Consider the following 19,194-nt stretch of genomic DNA (forward strand, 5'->3'; position numbering starts at 1 on the left):
GCTGTAGCAAACCTGACTGGGTTTAGTTTACTTCTCTAGGCCAGATGCTCAGCTGGTGAAAATCCCCAACAATCAACCTGGAATAACAGAGCTGCCCTGATTTCCATCAGCTGAGATCTAGTCCTGCACCCCCATCAGCACCTTTGTGGGAATTGATCAATGGCTGCTACCACTCTGCAGAAGAGGACAAGTATTATTTGAGGGGATGAAGGTGTACAGAATAGTGGCCCCACTATTCTGTAAGTGGTTTCCACTTCTGAATAGGTTTCGACTCTCCCTTATTCAGGATCTGGAAGAAGCTTCTCACTGCAAAATAACAAAATATTTAAGGCTGATCAAATTTCAGGTGGAAACCATTAGAGTCAGTTTAGCTGCAAAGCAGCAGGGGTTGTAAGATTTTACAGTCCAGAACAAACAGTGAGGAATTTCAGTGTTACATTTTCACTGTCCTGAGCTGTTAACTCATCAGCATGCTGGCAAGGCACCCAGAAACTTCCTCAAGACAAAAAAAAAAACAGAAAGAGGCTAGAAAATATTTTCTTTTTCCCCAAAAGAAATGTACCAAGGACACACGTTTCCAAAAGGGTTCTTTTAATTAGAAGCAAGTTTGCAAAAGAAGAAGTAACTCTCTCATATAAAATAGTGGAGTGGTGAAGGTGAGGCTAACAAGAGGTGTGGAACAAAAATCCAGGGCAAATCCCCAAGGAAACACTGAATTAAAAGCAACGATCCAATAACCGTAGTACACTGAAGGGTAACTCAAACACAGCTGTGTAAGGTGGTCCTACCCCTAAACTGACAGCAGATACCAAATCAGAGGACGGATTCCACCCCAAGAGTGGCAAAGTGAGCGGCTACAAACTCACCGTAACATGGTGTCCTTGTATCTTTCTGCTACCCAAGAGCTCCCACCACACTGTGACAGCTCCCAGCACTGCACAGGAGCATGACAACATCAAAGGGGGAGCACCCGTGGCACTTCCTAGCTGCCCCTCCTGCAGAATGCCACCACATGGTAGCAGAAAGGTGTCATTCCCAGATCTAGAGAATAAGACATAAATGGGAGAGCACTCCAATATAAAGCTCTGTAACCCCATTCTAGTCTCTATATCCAGTGATTCAAGCCCCAAGAAAGTGCACAGTGATCAAACAGCATCAAAATAATGAATTTCCTGCCAAGTCTTGAGACTCCAAGGCCATTTAAGATGGGAAGGTGGCAGCTTTGAAAAGACAGAATTCTGAGTCAGAGCCTGAATTTCAAGTCCCAGTGGTATCTCACTTGTTGTTCAAACAGATCTCACCTGTTCAATGTGTTATGCGTGTGCTTATCAGTTGTGGCTCTCTTCTACCAGGAGGAGCAACCTTTACACCTTCACAAAGTACAAAGCCAACTTTGTCTGGGAGGGCTGGGGGTGGAGATGCAGGGGAGAAGGGATACAGAAGTACAAAGAACTGATGGGACTTGTCAGGTGGAGCCATTTAATGCCCATGCCCAGCCCAAAATGTTCAGTAAATGCGCTACCAATTCAAGGGTGGCTTTCCCTAAGGTGGTTTCAATGGGTACTCTACAACCATGTGGCCATGCATGTGGCTTTGTGTAAACACCACGGCAACATACCTCTCCCCACGTGACCTCTAGTATTGCCATGATGATGTATGGACTCCACACGTCAGCAAAACCCTATAAAAACAACCTAAGAAATGTGATTGAACTAGCAGGAACTCCAGGTTGAACGAAGCTGTTTGCAGTACAACCTGCCCATCCAGCAACTGCTCTGTATTGGCTTTTCCTCTCCAAATACAACCCCTCATTGCATGTGCCCTTCTGGCTGCTATTGACAAAGGAGATCACTACAGATAGGAGGTCTAGGAATCATATTCAGTTTTAGATATCACAGGTTTCTAGGACTTCAAGAAGTCCAGTGGCCCTGATAAGGGTTATCTTTCTTGTGGGATATTTTTGGGATTTTGTTTTTAACATTTCCCAATAAATTCCTTTTCTGAAAAGATTTTTCAGAAATAAGTTGCCCTGCATGATCTAAAAACAGCAAGTGGGAGAAGACACCAGCGCTCTGTATGTATAAACAGCCATCTTCCCTCCATTTTTGGAGAGCAGACTGGATAATCTTTGGATGACCCAATGGATTTCTTGAGGGAAGCAATGACAAGGATAATAAATGTATCCCTGTGTCAAGACAGATTTGGACATTTATTCTAAACAACTGCTGCAGCAGCTTCTGGCAGAGACCTGGGTATAAACAGGAAAACGAGATCCTGGCCCATCTGAAAAGCATCACTGGCTTTAACACTCAAAATGAAGAGGGAAAAAAAAATCCTTTTGGGTAATGGATTAGTTTCTTTTTCTGGATGTTTTTTTTCCTTCTCTCCAGTAATGCCAACTGCTTCCAAAAGTGGGATCACTGGTCGTGGTGTGATCCTTTAGCAAACACTGATGAAACCCCTTGCTCTGGGCTCTCCCTTCTCCATGCCTGCCCCATGAAGGAGTTTCACAGAGGTGACTCTCAGGGTAGGGAAAAAGAGACTTCCAATGAAAGTAAAACAGTTCCCTCTCCTGTCCCTACTCACTGCTGCCACTTGCACCCGAGCAGCACTGGTAGTGCACCAAAATTGGAGGATTAAAAGCTGGGAATGGAAAATATTCCACCCAAAGGTGTGGGCTGTGCTGAAGACTATGTGTCATACTGACTTTTGGGGGATAAAAATGTTCCACTTAGAGTGGAACAGTGCAGCTTTTTCACTTATGTGCTCTTTTGCACATGATTTATGATAGGTACAACCTGAGGTTTGGTGCCGTTGGGAGCAACGGGAGCATTGCTGATGGTGATGGCTGGTGTCATCTCAGCCCTGGAAGGGGGATGGACACTTAGCCACATTTTTCCTGCAGGGAATTGGATATTTCCATGGCTACTGCATGAAAAATGAGCTCCTATTAAATCCAGCACCAAGAGACCCCAAGAATCACGGCAAAGTAAATAAACAAAATATCCTAAGAAGGTGTTTTAAATATAAGCCTTCATTTTTCAAGACTGTTCTAAACAAGAAGACAGAAACAGAAGTGGATTTGATGGGTGAAGTTATTGTAACAGGACAAGTAATGTTTAAAAGGCATATTTCAAAGCTGTGATTCCCAGAGATTACACGTATGAAATAGAGCTTTCTTGCTAACTGATGGAGTGCTTCCTTCCAGATAGAACAATTTACCTGATATCTGAGGTAAATAAAATCTACCCATTAATCATATTTTCTAAGGACAGCACGTTAACAAGAAGGCACAGGCATCGTGCATGTAGCTATACAGGATCCTGGGCAGCAGAACAAACATCCTATGCTCATCTTATGGATGAGCAGGGCAGTGCACTTCCATGCTCTGCAATTGCTTAAGTAAAATAAAACCACTGTGGGCTGGACTGGAACAAAAATACCTTTGTTTGGATCAACAGGTCCTAAAGGAATCACACCTAACCTATTATCTTGGCAGCAGCCAGAAGAAAAGAGCCATACAGCCAACTCAGCAAGCTCAGGCTTTTGAGCAGCAGATGGTTCTGAGAAAAAAGGAACAGTCTCTTCTCCTCACTTTGTATAAATCGTGCTGCTCCCCACGCTGTCATTCAGTGGAGCAGTGGCCACAAAGTCCATTTCCTTTATTCCCCATTGTTCCCTTGCTTTTTTGCTCAATGAGGTATCAGATCAGCCCCAGGGAGTAACTGCACCTTACACCGATACAGATCTGGCAATACTCAGGAGATAACAGAGCTGCTTGCACTATGCTTTCCTTTGGAACAAACTCTTCAGTGTTCCATCTACTTCCTACTAATCTATATCCCTAAGCCCTTAGTGGTCCTTGAACAGCACTACTTCTCATACCCGTTGGATAAGCACCACTAAAATTTCAACAGCAATTGCATTGCTATGTCACATGGATATAAAACAAGGTGTTTAAAATATGTAATCTGATGCAAGAAATAACAAAAGAAAACAAATCAGAAAGTCATGTAGATGATTTTCTCTAAGAAACAAAAAAAAAAACAGACTGCAAAGAAATTTTGGCAGCTCAGTAATTAAAGCAAAGTCCATATGGCTTAAGAGAACAGTCAAAGTGCGCAGAAGGCAGTGGGGGTTTTGTTTGCTTTGCATTCCTCTTCACAGTGAGCTCAGTCATTCTTTTAGAGCCCCTTCTCCATCCCACACATATCCTATGCAGGTGCAGAGAGGGGGATGGCTCACAAGGTTTTGGCTCAAGCTCATGTCTTTGTATATTCCTTGCCATCTAAGGAGCTGTGTGGGGATCATTATCCCAAACTCAAAAGCCCTTAAACACACCCACTGGAGTTTTTGGTTTTGAACTTTTTCTTTCTGGAGCCTTTGGAGAGGAATAGCAATCCAGTGCCAAAGCTATCCAGAATGTGTATGCACCAAGAGCAGCAGCGCTTGGAGGCATTGCCAAAGAGGAAAAGCAGTTCTGAGCTTGTCTGCCCTGTCCAAGAGGCACTGAAAGGCGACAGCAAGGCTGAGCTTGCCCTTGGACCTCAACTGTTCAGGTGAGATGCCACCAGGCTACTTCTAACCAGCCCCTGTGGGCAGGAACAGGCAGCACTGTAACCAATGCCAGGTTGATTTCACCAACCTGCCTTGAAGACACCAGCACCCTGTGCCACAGCTGTCCCACATCCCTCCAGAGAGGCCAGGGACAATTTGCAATAGCAGCAGTGCCCACACGTGCCCTGATGGGATGTCAGGAAGCAGCAGGGTATCAATTGTCCTGGCTGACTTACATTCATCTGGGAGGACATGCCAGATGCTGGAGCGGCAAGGACTTGCCTACTTCCAAATTCAGCTTTCTAACTCCTGTGGTTAAAATGTCTGGTGAACCAGGGCTCTTGTTAGGTCCAAGGGCTGGACTTGGATTCTTTAAACTCCTGATAACTTCCTTGCAAGTAAACAACTTGCTGCAAAATGTGACAAGACTCAGGAAAAGGACAGAAAAGAAGAAAACAAAAAGTGACTTATACACAAGGATGGAAAAGAAACTAAAAATCCTCTCTCTTCTTTCAAAGGCTATAGCTTCAAGGGCACAAAGAAGACTGTAAATGCGTACAAGGTAATTCATGACCCTAATGCTTGCAGAACCTGGTTAGCTGTATTTGGAGACACTTCTGCCAGATACAAAGCTGAAGAATCAATAAAAGGCACCTGTGGACACCAAAACTCACCCAGTGTGTGTGATGTGTCTTTGCACAATCAACTCAAACAAACCCAGCTACTGTGTACTGGTTTACACACCAGTCAGCAGTACCATGGAGTCTGGGCAAGAAAGGGTGTTCAACTTCTATTGACAGGGCAGGATAACTTTGATGATCAGAAACCTCCTCAGTTAGTAGACTCTCTAGCCTGTCGGTGCAATCTTAACTGAGAGATTCCTCTGGCTTCCTGGGTTGTGGCCACTGACTTCTTAAAAGTGACCAATTCCAATGGCACATGGAGTCCATGAGGGAGGATCAGAGCCACACCAAAAATAAACTGACCTTGCATCTGAATTCTTCCCACTTCCTTCACCCACTACTGCCTACAGCGCTCTTTTGAGTCATCTCCTCTTCCAAAGGTCCTGTAGTTGGAATATTTAAAGAATGCAGCAGGTCCCATTTGAACAACAAAGAAAAGCAAGTCAATAATTCAGTATAAATACACTGGGAGTGAGCCTAGAGCAGACACAGTGACACATCTGAGCCTAAATTGATCAGCCAGTGCTCCTAATCTGTGGAGCAGCAATGAGGAGAGAGGAGATGTCTGCTTTTCATGTAGGGTTTTGTCCTTTTTATGTCTTCCTACTTGGCTTTGATGGCAGGGAAAAATTAAAAAGAAAAGAGAAAAGCTAGAGAAAAAACAAAAGAAAAAGGAGCCTGGGAGGTTTTATGTTTTCTCTTCAAATCACATTACAAAGTCACTCATTGCATCTAGGGAATTCACCTCCTTGTCTGGGAAAGGCAGGACAGAAGGAGGGGAGAGAAAGAAAGAGAAAGAGGAAAGAGAAGGGTGTGGGAGCTGCTTCCTGAAGCAGTGTTACAAAAAGCAGTTAAAAAACCCCTACTATTCACAAGTGGTTAAAATCATCACTTCTCAGAATTCCTTTTTTTTTTTCCTCTTTTATACAAAGGTTCAGCTCGTTCAGCTCCACGTTTTTAGAGTTGATTGTCTTCAGGAAAAATACCCAAACCCCAGCCTCATCCGTGTTCCCATCCATTTCTACCCTGATAGAGAAGTTACCCACAGTTCACCGCACGCATAGTCACTGCGCCGGGTCCCCCCGAGTGCCGCCGGCAGTTGGGCTCCATCCTCCATTCCCATCTCAAACAAAGGAGGAGAACCCTGTCACTGGAGTCCGGGAGCCGGGCGCGGGCTGTCCCGTTGGGGTGTACACCCCTCCTGAGCTCTGTGTCGTGATGACAGTCTGGAAATAGGGTTCTGTCTCGCTGGCGGCACACTCCTCGTATCTGTAGGATGCTGGGTGCTTCACACCTTTCTGCTGCCGCTTCCATGAGTTGTAGTAGGTGGGGTCGCTCATGTAATGGTTCACAAAGGAGTGCTTTGGCAACTCATCTTCATAATCTGAGTCAGTGGCCTGGAGCATCAGGAAAAAAACAAACATAAATCAGCCATTAGCATCCAGGATTTAGCCTGTTCCACCTTAGAAGAAATCAGAGACAAGTTTAATATCACCAGCTGACAAAAGCTGTGATTATAGGGTAGGATGGTTTGTAGTCCGAGTGTAACACATGCTGGCCTGTAGAAAAGCACTGTGCTTTGGTTTAGCCAGGCTTTGCTGCTAGAGGGAGAGTCCCCTGATGAACACTGGTGATAAGAGATGCAGAGAAATCCCTCCTAATTCATTGCAGAATGCTGCGGCGGGAGCTATGTTGACAGAAGATGCACGGAAGTGTAGAGACGCCACAGCTTTCAATCACATAATCAGCAAGACTGCAATTACAACTGAGAATCTCTTTCCTGATGCAAGGACATCCCTGCAAACATACTGAAGTTAGCCAGACGTGCTGTTGTTTGTGGTGGTCAAACCAGGGCACTTGCACAGTGCTCTGCATTGAGCTTTTAAGCATTGAAAATTAGTTCTATTACTGAAAAGGAATTATGCAAAATCACCGGGTTTTTTTTCAGGCAAACACATCTATCTGTATATGTTCAGGCTGATTACTGGTGGTACAGCAAGACGCATAACCAGCGGTGACAGAAGAAAGAGAACGCAAAAACTGGAGAACAATGGCCAGACAGGAGGGGTGGCTTTCTTGGGACGGCTTGGGAACAGCTCTGTGTTCAGAGTGAATCTACACACTTGAAACATTGATGCACGACGGCTGCATAGCTTTAAAGCTCGTATCAGTAGTGAGTGAGAGCTCTAGTGAAATATAACCAGCTAAGCTTTGTGCATCTGTCCCTCCTCTGAAGTACTGCTGCTGGGATACAGCTGGAGGAGTCACAGAGGGCTTGTGCATCTCCGAGTGCAGAGATCACAGCAAAGCCACAGTATCTAAGTGCCCATTTTCCTTCTGTTCCCACCTATAACAGACCCATCCCATACAGCACACGAGCATTTACCCAGTCATTTCTGTATCTCATGCCTTCTCTCAGAATCAATCCTTTGAGCATGCAAAAGCTTTTATTCCCCCCCCCCCCAATAATCCACATAAGCAATTCTAAAGGCAATTAAATATCAAAGTAGTAGCTGCCTAAGACTTGCAAGAGAGAGGCAGGTAAGTGCAGCTCGTAACAGTTAGTTGCTGCAATCAGTTTCAAAAGGTTGGTATCATTCTGATCTATGATACCTCACAGCAAACACACACCCTTCTTGATCCTGTCTGTCACACAACTAGTCTCTCCTTCTCTAAAGCTCCTTTTTAATGGTCTCTGAAGAACAATCCTCAAATGCCTTGCAAACCATCGTTTGAAAAGGGCACTGCATCCATCATCCCACTTCTTTGCCTAGATAGCTGCTTCAATACTATTTTGTGCCCATTTTGCAGCACAGAGTGTGATGGACAGAGCTGAGAAATTTTTCCCAGTTTTCCAAAAGTCTGAGTAAAGCAGGTCTTTACAGCTTGGCAAAATTGCCCTTCCTCCATTACCCATGCTTTGGCTCTTTCGGAATGATGTACTGTTTGATTATTTGAAGACTACAAAGCCTCAGGTGCCTTGACATGTAATTACTATTACAACAAAACCCTACCAGCATTTAATACTTATTCCACAAGGAACTCGACAAGTCTATCTCCTAGAAAAACACTCCTTTGCACCAACTGCCAGCCTTGAGAAGCCAGCACCCAACTCCCTCTACTGACCTTCCTGAATAGGTGTTTTTTGTGGCGTGCCTGGAATATTCCCAGATTTGGACCACTTCATAGCCAGAGGGTGCAGGCAACAGTTCCAGAGCCTTGGCACCAGTGCAGGGAACATCCTGCCAGCACTGCCCAGTCTATTTTTGTCAGGGGCTCCAACAACAGTGCCTCTGCTGACTGCAGATGTGGCAGCATGGCAGGGCATAGCAGCAGGCAGCGACAGCTCAGGCTGGCTCATTCTTAGCTGCAGATGCAACCAACTTTACCTGCAGACCAAAGATCCCCAAACCCTGGTTTCTTCCATTCTTATCAAGAAAAGAGTTGTTACACTTTGCACCAGCCTACACCTTCAAACATTCTGCTGCAGCTCCACCGTCTACCATTAAGGTTAAAAGTGCCTGGGAAGATGAGGGGTGATGTGGGCATGCAGAAGAGAAGTCTCTGCATCCTGAGCAGGTTATGGGTCACTCCTTCCCCAGTCCACCATCACTATGACTGACTTGGACACTCTCCAAAGAGACAAGCCCCTGCTGTAAAGATGAATTACAGCTGAGCTGAGGCATCACAAACATAATGTAAAGAAAAGAAAACCCACCACAAACTTCTAGTGGCTCCTTACTGGTCTCCCTGATGTCCCCACAGACATATAGAAACAAGACAATTTAAAGCTCTAAGAAGAAATGCTGAGAAGCTGCATCCAGAAGACCAACACAGGACTTGCTAGGTGTAATAATATACTGATGGTGGCCCTTGATTTCTGTCCATTGCTAGCAGAAAAACACTCACCACAAAACTAATATAATTTCTGTACCTAAGCCAAGTTCTTTCAAGACTGCCAAAAGTCAACATAATAAAGAGGAGAAATACTGGGAACGCTTTTAGATGGGCTGCTGCCATTTGAAACTTGGACTTACCATGAACAGAAAGAGGGAATTCAAAACAATACCCTCTGCTGATAATCTGTTCGTGATACCAAGTGAAAGAGAACACTGATTTGGTGTAAATAAGGCCAGTGCCTTTCAGAAGCAACTTTCATGAAACATATATAGCCGCATTCGACTATTATTAGCACTGATGCTGGAAAGAATAACCTCCTTGTTAGTGCCAATTCAGTCTGTTTTCTTTGTGTTTCCCACAGAACAGGCAGGAACTGACTATTCCAATGTTTCTAAAGTATCTTCGAAGTTCTGCTCTGAACCATGCTTACCAGCAAGGAAATTCCTAAATTTCCATCCCACATCCCTCTCTGCCCTGATGAAAATCAAGAAGTAGCAAGATAAACCTGTTTTGCATGACAATGAAGACAGCTTATACTAGAGGATTACTTTTTAGTGGTTTTTAAACTATCGAGTAAATAGAAATGCTGCAGGGTTTTTTGCTTTGTTTTCAGTTTTCTCCCTTCCCTGACTGTGGCTTTGTTACCTTGGAAACCTCCATAGGCTGAAGCGGGATTGGGTGTGCGGTGACATTACCAACTGTCAACCAAAGGTGCATGGATGCCTTTGAAATAACAAATGCAGAAAATAGGAGCCTATTTAAGTATTTTATTGATAGCATAAAGTACCCGAGTGCTGTTCAGAGGCAAGTCAGCAACCAGAGTTGGCCAGCTTAGTGAATGGGAAATGTGCAAATAGCTCCAATTACCTTCCATTTTTTTAAAGTGACTGCATAAGGAACAACTTTATGAGATTATTTCTAAAAATGTAGAAGGCAGCAGTTTCTTCTGGTTGACATGAAATGAATGTAATTGAAATGAAATGCTGTAAAAGAAACAAGGTAGCCTAGTATGCAAAAAGATTTCTCTGGACACAAGGAGCCCTTGCTTTTTTAATGTGCCACCTGCAGCTGGTTTCCACACAGTGCCCAACTTGTCAAAATCATGAGGACTTTGTTGGAAACAAGTTAAAACATATTCCCTATTAAGTGTTAAGTGGAAATTTGTAATATCTTCCTACTGAGCTGAGAAACCAAAAGCCAGCTGCAGAGAGCACCTGGAAAGACCAGAGCACCACCAGCATTTAGCACTGACTGATAACATGTGCTATGTGGGAGAATACTATCTCCTCAAAACAGGTTTTGGGAGACCACAAGGACATGTGAGAACACACAAACAGACACCATTCCCTTCTGTAGAACTGCTCTTCCATGACTTGGTGCCATCGCAGATATATCTTCACATTTCTGTACATGGTGAACACCAGATTTCTTCAGATTATCTGTCCAGAACCTCGTCCACTTGACTCATTATCTAAAAGCCTATTATTATTAATCACTTGGAAATTACACTCTTAGCACTCTCTTGCTCCATACCTGCCAATTAAACACTTTAACCTCATTAACAGCACTAGTGCTTGGCTTTCATGACATGGAGTAAGTTAACCTCTTGATTTATGGATACCGAGTACTGTTTGGTCTTCTTGATTTTCTTTGTTTCTCTCTTGCTCTCCTCGTCAGGAGGGAGCTCGGAGGAAAGCTCCCAGGCAGATGAATTGCAAGTGCAGTCAGTCAGCCTGAGAGTTTTTCACAGACTTCTTCATGCTCAGTAAAGCCCATGAGATTTGAAGCCAGAGAGCTTCCTTCTTTTCCATATAAAATCTTCACACCTCAGGCAACAGGGGTAAGACTAAGCAGCAACAAGATGACATGGGGGTTGAAAGCAAAAGCACAGATTTTGGCTCTGCCTGGCATTTTGTGCATGGTGTTAAGTGGAACTTGATATCCATGCAAAGATGTATTAGAGGGAACAGCATTAAGGACCCCTTTTTGCTGCAGATGACCCAACCTGTGTAGAGCTCTTATATAAAGATATCTTTAACTCTTCATATAATGGGAAACACTTCTTCTGCCTGTGAAGAGAGATGGAAATTCTGAAATTCTCAGAAAACAGAACTTGTTGTTAAGATCTCCTCTGAGAATAGAAACACACAAAAAAATAGAAAAGACAAACAGGAAGAGCTAATAGGCACAGGAATACTCAAAAAGAGAGTGGTCAAACATGTATACCCACCTCTGCCCCAACTGACCCTCAACTCCTGTCTGTACAAGCAAACACAAACAGCATTTTCAGGCTGATCAAAAGGCAGCATCTCCTATTGCTACCTCTACTGGGAGTGTATTAACATTTCATGACTAAAAGCACACCCCACCACAAGAAAAACCCAACAGGCATCAAAGACATTATACAGACAGGCTGCATATCTAAGCCCCAAGGAAAAACAGGAGGCATATTTTGTTCAGATACTCACATACACACACAGATTCACAGAAACATTAGAATCTCAATTGAGACCTTCAGGCTTGACTGCAATACACAGTAAATAAATAATATTAATAATAGCCTGAGAAAAAAACCAAAACAAACCCAAAATTACTTTCTTCTATGATGCACAAACAGTGCATACAGAAGGCAGTAATGACACCCTGCAAGTAGACTTCAGCACATTACCAGGAAATACCACATGGGGCACTGAAATGAATGTCAAAAGGTGCCAGTGCTAAATTTGTGATCATGCTCAGCAAACTCTTTTAATGACAGGTTTAATGCCGAGTTGTTACAGTGACATGACCAAAGCACTATGGGTTTAATCTGGAGGGTAACGTCGCACAGACAGCAGCTTGAGCTGCACCAAGGAAAGCTGCCTGCATGACAGGTCAGCCACAGGGCAGCACAAAGCAGCAGGCTGTCCATGGTAATTAGCAGGAGGTGAGAGCCAGGTAGCCAGGAAAAGCAGCTGTAGCTGCAGGTGCAGAAAAGCTACAGATGAAAACTGTCATCACCTTTCACTATTTGCTGCTCTTGATTTATTCTTGCTAGAAGGGTCAGGTTTGGAGTAGTTTGGCCCACTGCTCACTTCTTGTGCTGTCAGTTCAGATTTGTCAGGATCTCAGCTGACAACACAGTTTTAGAGACAGAATTACCTTTCTGGATATCCCTTGAAGTCTGCCTATTCACCCTTGGCCCCTGTCGGACTACAGACCACATGTACTTTCTTTCTTCTTAGAGGGGATATAAGACACAAGATGGAGCACTGCCAGATGGATAATGCCAGCATATACCCACCTTCCTTTGATAACAGAGGCTAAAAGCAACCCGAAGAGAAGGCTCCACTTGAGTTAAACTAAAGCTGCAGGCTGGGATGTTCAGAAACTTGAACGCTGAGTGCTCACAGCTATGGCCATGTGCTCCCTGGCAGGTTACTCATTCCCCACTTACTTCCCCTATAACAGAGGCAGTAGTTACCATCACTCAAGACCACTCTTCTGAACCTTGGTGCTTGCTGTAGCTTTCTGAAAAAGGCACTGTGAGAACTTCAAACCACATCCCATACTTCAGTCAATGCAACAGTCCAAAGTGTGTCTCATCATCCAGATGGTAGCTCCAGCCAGCTGGTTATTTTGCAGTATATGTAGATTTTCCTAAAAGTGCTCCAAGTCTGCAGCCCACAGGTAGAAGGGGAGGTCAGCACACCTGACTGACTGCACTTGTCTTTTTGTGTAACACTGGAAAAACACAAATATCCACCAAGGCCAGGTCTGGAATCTCCCCTGGTTAGTTCCTGCTTATTATTCTTTCCTTTGGCACTTTAAGATATGATGTGAATAGCCCAGTGAATTGGACATTTTAAATTCCCCAAGACAGTGAGAACACAGTATAACACAGGTATGGGATTTGGACTTCAACGACCTGCCAGGATTCAGCAGGCAAATGAATGTCAGCAGTGACTGGGCACCATTTGGTAAGGCAAAGGGAAACCCTTACCTCTGACTCTGATACCTCTAAGGGCTTCTCGTTGAGGCCCAAGCCTTCGGTCAGCACAGCTCCATTGTACTTGTTGCAGATATCCTCATCAGAGTAGTGCAGCCCCCCTGGGCTTGGGCGAGGAGGAGACCTGGGAAACGTAAAGGGTGAGTGTACGGGATGTGACACAATTAAATCATGCTTAGAAACCAGAATCCCAGCCTGAGGCAGTGACTTGGGCATTAAAGTCCACCCTAGATCCTACAGACAACATTCTCTCCCCTTTGCCTATTTCACAATTGCTTTAAGCTAGACAAAAAGCCACTTCCAAGAGCTTGGTGTTGCCAGCTTCTTACCTGGTTCCATTTTTCTTTGAGAAGGTGCTCTTCATCAGGTGTCTGCTATTGAGCTCCAGAGCAGTGAAGCCTCCATTATCCAGGGTGACTGACTCTTCCACATTGGAGATGGTTTTACCTGGACCCAGGCAATGAAAGATTCAGCTGAAACAAAGGCACTTTTCCTCCATCTACAACTGCAGGAACTAACTTTCCCTTCTGTGTTCTGTATGACACCATTAATGATTTAAAAATCTCTTTACCTTTATTGGTGGCAAATGAGAACAATCAGAGTGAAGGAGAAGAGTTTATTACAAGTGTGAATGAGCAGAAGGAACCAAAAGAGGGGAAAGAAGGAGTTGTTGATGGCTGCATTTCATTCCAAAATATCTAAAATAGTATAGATGAACTATGCTCCAAAAGTTCTTATCCTTGTCTTTTGACTATAAATAGAAATGAGGTGACTAATTCAGGTAGTCACTGAAGATGTCCTAAATCAGATGCTGTGAATCCCATTCATGCTAACTGAAGCAAAGCAAGAGAAAGTAAAACTACGAAAGACAGAGAAAGAGGAAAAGGAGATAAAAAAAAGGCAGGAAAGAAAGTAAGAGAAAGAGTAACTGGATAGGAAATGGGAAAAAGATGTCAGAGCTGTAATGAGGATAAGATGTAGATGTGAGAAATCACTGGACAATGTAAAGCAGGGAAAAGGACAAGGGACTGGAAGAAGAGGAAAAATACAGCAAAGTATATTATTTTTGGTGATCAAATATAGCACGAGCTTATTCTCTCCCATGTTCATTCTTTGTAATCCCAAAGGTGCAAGCTCAGCTCGTGCCCTGGGGAGAAGGACAGGTTGCATATTGGTGCTTTGCAGCAGACAGGTACTTTATCCTTGGCTTCAATTTCAGTGCTACATTAAGACTCTGTGAACACTGGTATCTGACAGTACAGGTCAGACCTGTCTTTTCATGTCTGTTCCTCAAATACAGAGCAAAACTAAGAAGATGAGAGATTTCCTATGAGCTATGCATACAAATACGTAATAGTATTAACTTGGTAAAATGCCATGGTATTCATACATCTTACATCTCACGGGACTGAAATCTGATTTTCTAACACCTGTTAGAAGTGAGTTATAAAGAAAGAAAAGATCTTCACTTTGGGACTGAATTACTAAATACTGCCTGGAAGATTCCTTCATTACATTAATCCCTAAGAACAAGTAGTGCAAAGACCCATCCACCTGATTCTACTCATTAACATGCCTTCTCTGGCACCTCCTGGCATTAGCACAATTTCTTGCTGGAGGTGGAGGAGGCTATCAGAGAAATACACATTCGAACAACTCTTCCAGGACTTTTTCATGTAAGGAGAAGAAAAGGTAAAAACAATACTCAGAGCTCAAGAACGAGGCATTTTGAAAGGGGACTATTTTAACATTCCTAGTCATAGAGCAGGTAGCTCCTGTTTCCTTTCAGAAAGGAACCTGGTAGAAATTGTAACTAAAGGAAAATTCAAAGCTTGACACTCATGCATTAAAGTCTAACAGGTTCAGATATCCAAAACACCTCCTAGCTGCTTGGCCCTGTAACTGCAGCTTGGCCTGGGTATGAATGCGACATGCAGGACACTATTTAATACAAAGGAGCTGAGATACAGTCCTCACACATACAGACCTAGAATATCTGCACTGGGTACAGCCATGGAAAAGCAGAATCTTTTGCCTTCTCCCCATCTAGCAGGGAGTCATGACAAAGCTAAATAAAGTCTCAGCTTATTCCTTTTTGTGGTCTTCTGCCAAGCATTTCACACAGGCTCCTTGGCTTTTGATACAGTCCCTGGGACTTCCAGATGCTGTCCTGTCCAAGCCCACGGTTGGGTATCATCCAGAATCTGATAAGATCAGGCACTCTTTGCCCAGTATGGCTATGGGCAAAAGCTGTTTCTCCCAAACCAGATAGAAAAAAAATAAACCTGAGTTTTCTGCCAAACAAAATACCTATAAACAGAGTTCACACTGATTAAATCAGGGTTTCAAAAGGAAGACATTTCTAATTCCCACAGCTGTTGACAGCATGTGCACAGAATGGAGCCAGTGTCTTACCTGCACTGCAGTTCTTGTACTTCTTGCTCTGGCCATGCAGGACCAATGCAAACACCACCAGGAGGATGAGGATCAGACTTGAAAGTGCCATCACCAGTAGGAACCACCACTCCTCATAGAAAGGTGATTCTGTTTGCGCTGAAAGAGCAAAAAACCAAATAACAATTCCTTCTTTATGCTCCTTCAAAATTTTCTCTTCTTCCCCACAGTGAACAATGCATCTGGAATAGTGTTCAGGAGAGAGAGGTGCTCAAAGGAGGTAACGCAGCCTGCTCTGCAGCCAGGCTTGCTGACACTGATGGCAAAGAGAACAGAAATTTACCACAGCTCCATCTCTGCGAGCATCTTTCACACACCCAGAGCCTTAGCTAAGAAGTTATCGCCGAGTGAAGAAATGGAGGTTTCTTCCTACTGGCCTGCACACCTACATTTCCTGACTACTGTGGTATGCTTAGTACTCCCTGGGTCAAAGGAACCACCAATATATCTATCATGACCCAGAATTATTCCACTTTTTATGAGGCTTAACTTGCCAAAATTCTGCTCAGTGTCTCTGAAAAATACAGCTAGCACCAGGGAACAAAGTATGCTTGGTTCAGTGTCTTTCACTGCTTCCATTAACTCTAACTTCCAACATTCACTGCTCCTCTATATCTTTTCCCCATCAGCTTAGCCAAGCCTGATGTGCAGTACATGGGTATCAAATCAGTTGCCTGGATTTTGTGCAATCTCAAGTCATTTCACCTCATTTGACTTCAATTGGAGACGCAAAGTGATACCAGCTTCACCCTTCTAGAGTTACGTTGCCAGTCTTGGTTTAAAGTAATAAGTATTGTTATTTTCTTGCAGTGATATTCTCTTTGTCAGCATCCCTCAGCTTAGTGGGAAAAATGCTGCTGCTGGAGCGCAACCCAGCAGTTGTATGTAATTTCCCTGTAGTCCATAACATAGGACACCACCTGGTAGGAATGGACAATGCCAGGAGACCAACTTCAGCCCCTCACTATCACGGAACACAGGCACTCCCTTTCCCCAACTGTCCTGAGCTCTGGATCAAAGCATAAGTCTGGGGTAAGCCTCACGATACAAGTTCAAATTTGTTCCAGATCACTGCATATTCTGCAGCAGTGAAAAGCAGCCACAATCCTTCTTTGCTAGGAGGCCAGCCCATGCCAATAAAGTCCTAAAGGCAAACTGCACAAGCCATGCTGGGTTGAGCAGATTCAGTGCCATTTATACCTCCCTGTGCTAGCTGAAGTGGCCAGCCAAAAAGGCTTTATACTTTTATGACTGAATCTCAATGGAAACCTCTTACTTTCATGCAGCAATTTGAGATGAACACTGAAGCATCAAAAGGAAGTGAATTAAATAGTTCTGTTCAAGTGGAGAACTTACAAACAAGTAGTTTATGTATAAAAAATATCAGAAGGAGATGCATGCCCAGCTTCAGAGGAATAATGTCTTTCAGGAAAGGGAAGACTGACACTATTACCGATCCTTTACATTGTGTTATAGCCTCTGTGAAACCAGAGATAGGAAAAACATTGACTCTAGGTGTTTGAAGTGGGTTGTCTATGCCCTTGTCCTGAAAGAGAAAAGCAAGGGTAGCACTCACTCTGAAATCCATAGACAGCTCTCATGGGCTAAGTGGTTAATTGTGTAAGGACAAACAGAGCCGTGATGGCGACTGCAGCTTTTACTACTCTTGCCTGCTGGGTAACTGTTGAATGCTGTTTATGCTTCTCACTGGAGGAGCAGAGATAAAAGCCACTCCAGGTACTGGAGCATTGCCAGGTTCTCAGGACTCTCCAGCATTTTGAATCACAAAGCTGCTTTATCAGGTTCTTTTATTCCTCTTGCCTGTCTTCACTGACACAGCAAGGGTGAAACCTGTTGCTCAAAAGGAACCTGAAGTACAGCTGTCTCTGCAAGGGTAAGAAGAGACCTGAGTAAAGCACCAAGCTCTCCTACTTCATAACAGGCCACTGAACTCTGGCTGTCTAGACATGGCAAGCTGAGTGGAATTTGCTTTCTGAGGTACTGAAGTTCCCTTCAGAAAACCAGAGCACTGGGATGCTGAAAGAGATTTTGAAGCATGTTTAAACCGTAACTCTGTTTACAGGGAATAAGCACAATAGAGCAAGGAGGCTGGGAGAAGCCTGAGAGCATCACCAACAAGCTGTTCTGACGAAGGAGGAGTGGAGGCATCATGCTGTATTTGAACTGCCAGGCAGAGGATATCAGGAATGATTTTGTGAAACTAAACTTAATAGTTTTGAGAGCCAAATATAAAATAACACAGAAAATATTTATCAGAGAACCTTAGGGAAGAAAATAAAGAAGGAAGCAGAGCAAACAAACCAACAGATTAGGAAACGTGAAAACCCAAACAGATTGTAGACTGTGTAAATTAGTCTTAGGGCAAGAGATCTCATATATAAACACACATGAAATTCCTGAGAAGGTTCTTTGTCAAGCTTAAAAATGGCATACATGCATTTTTCTTCTTGAAAGTAAAGCACACTGTAAGAACAAGCCTCGATTCACCACAATATTACACTGGTTTTATCCTAAAACAAGTGAAAACAAGTTGTCCTTGGTTATTCATTGCAACTAGAAAATATGGGTTGGGGCTTTTCCCCTTCTTTTCTCCCCAGCCCAAGAAATTCCATTGGAAAAGATATTAAAAAAAGATTTCCATGATTACCTGATACTGCCACAGAGGGAACACTGGGTTCTCCATAGCCAAATTCATTGACAGCCACCACCCGAAATTCATAGGTCACACCCTGTTTGAGCTTGTCCAGGCCAACTGTGTAGGAGGTAGCGCTGCGAGGGATGTCCTTCACAAACATATCCCACAGTCCTTCATCTAGGAAAGCAGCAAGGAGAGAAACGGCATGAACTGTGTGACTTGGCACTTCCTCTTGCTTACTGAAAAGAATTGCTATTAATGGTGTGTTTCAAGCATAGGCAGTGGACATGCTTACCTGAAGGCTGCTCAGTGATACACAAAAATGTCAGAATGCCCTGCAGGACCCCATCTGTAAACGTACTTATTTATGATGAGGTCTAATAATAATAGCCCAGATGGAACAGGTCTCCTCTAAAATGTGCAGCAGCACCCCCAGTGACCCGAGCTGGCTAGAGCAGCTGCCAGCCATCTGGGTCCCTCCCCATCAGCTAAGATCACCGCATTAGCACGCCTGGTATTTGACAGAGCAAGTAAACCTAAAGCAACCTGCTCCATCAATGAGTCTTGATCACACAGGTTTTGCCTGCTTTTTGCATTGCAAAATCGACTTCACTTTCAAAGTGCATAGGCTTTGCAAAGTAATGTAAGATTTGGGTCTTGGTAGAAGCACTGTGGCCTTGCATGAACTGGTGCCTGCTGGACTGGTGTCACTGGAGTGCTGCTTGCTCCACAATATCAATAGTGGTATGTCCTTGGCATGTGCTGGCCCACAGCATAGCAAAGCCCACAAGGTGAGACTTCAGCACTGCACTTCTGTACCATGCATTTTTAAACAGGAATGAGCTTTTGTTTGTATTATAAACCTTTGAAAGTTCTTACAAACACGAGACCACCCTGATGAGAGTGTTTCAATGGGATAATCTTGGTTCTCAACAGCCATACTGACATTAACCCTG

The 19,194-nt window shown here is 43.8% G+C and overlaps 1 protein-coding gene across 1 annotated transcript in view; it reads right to left on the reverse strand.

Moving 5' to 3' along the window:
* Window positions 1-574: 574 nt before the first annotated feature.
* The window catches only part of SDK1 (sidekick cell adhesion molecule 1), a 422,287-nt gene continuing 403,667 nt past the window's right edge, over window positions 575-19,194 (reverse strand). Inside the window, exons 42-46 of the mRNA XM_062613568.1 lie at window positions 18,251-18,415; window positions 15,544-15,681; window positions 13,458-13,575; window positions 13,123-13,252; window positions 575-6,637 (exon numbers count right to left, since the gene is read on the reverse strand). Coding sequence (XP_062469552.1) covers window positions 6,365-6,637; window positions 13,123-13,252; window positions 13,458-13,575; window positions 15,544-15,681; window positions 18,251-18,415 — 824 coding nt within the window. The 3' untranslated portion in view covers window positions 575-6,364. The remainder of the gene's footprint in view (window positions 6,638-13,122; window positions 13,253-13,457; window positions 13,576-15,543; window positions 15,682-18,250; window positions 18,416-19,194) is intronic.

The sequence above is a fragment of the Pezoporus occidentalis genome, unplaced genomic scaffold, assembly GCF_034315485.1.
Source record: "Pezoporus occidentalis ecotype Australia unplaced genomic scaffold, CSIRO_AGI_Poc_V1 ctg169, whole genome shotgun sequence".
Classification (NCBI taxonomy): Eukaryota; Metazoa; Chordata; class Aves; order Psittaciformes; family Psittacidae; genus Pezoporus; species Pezoporus occidentalis.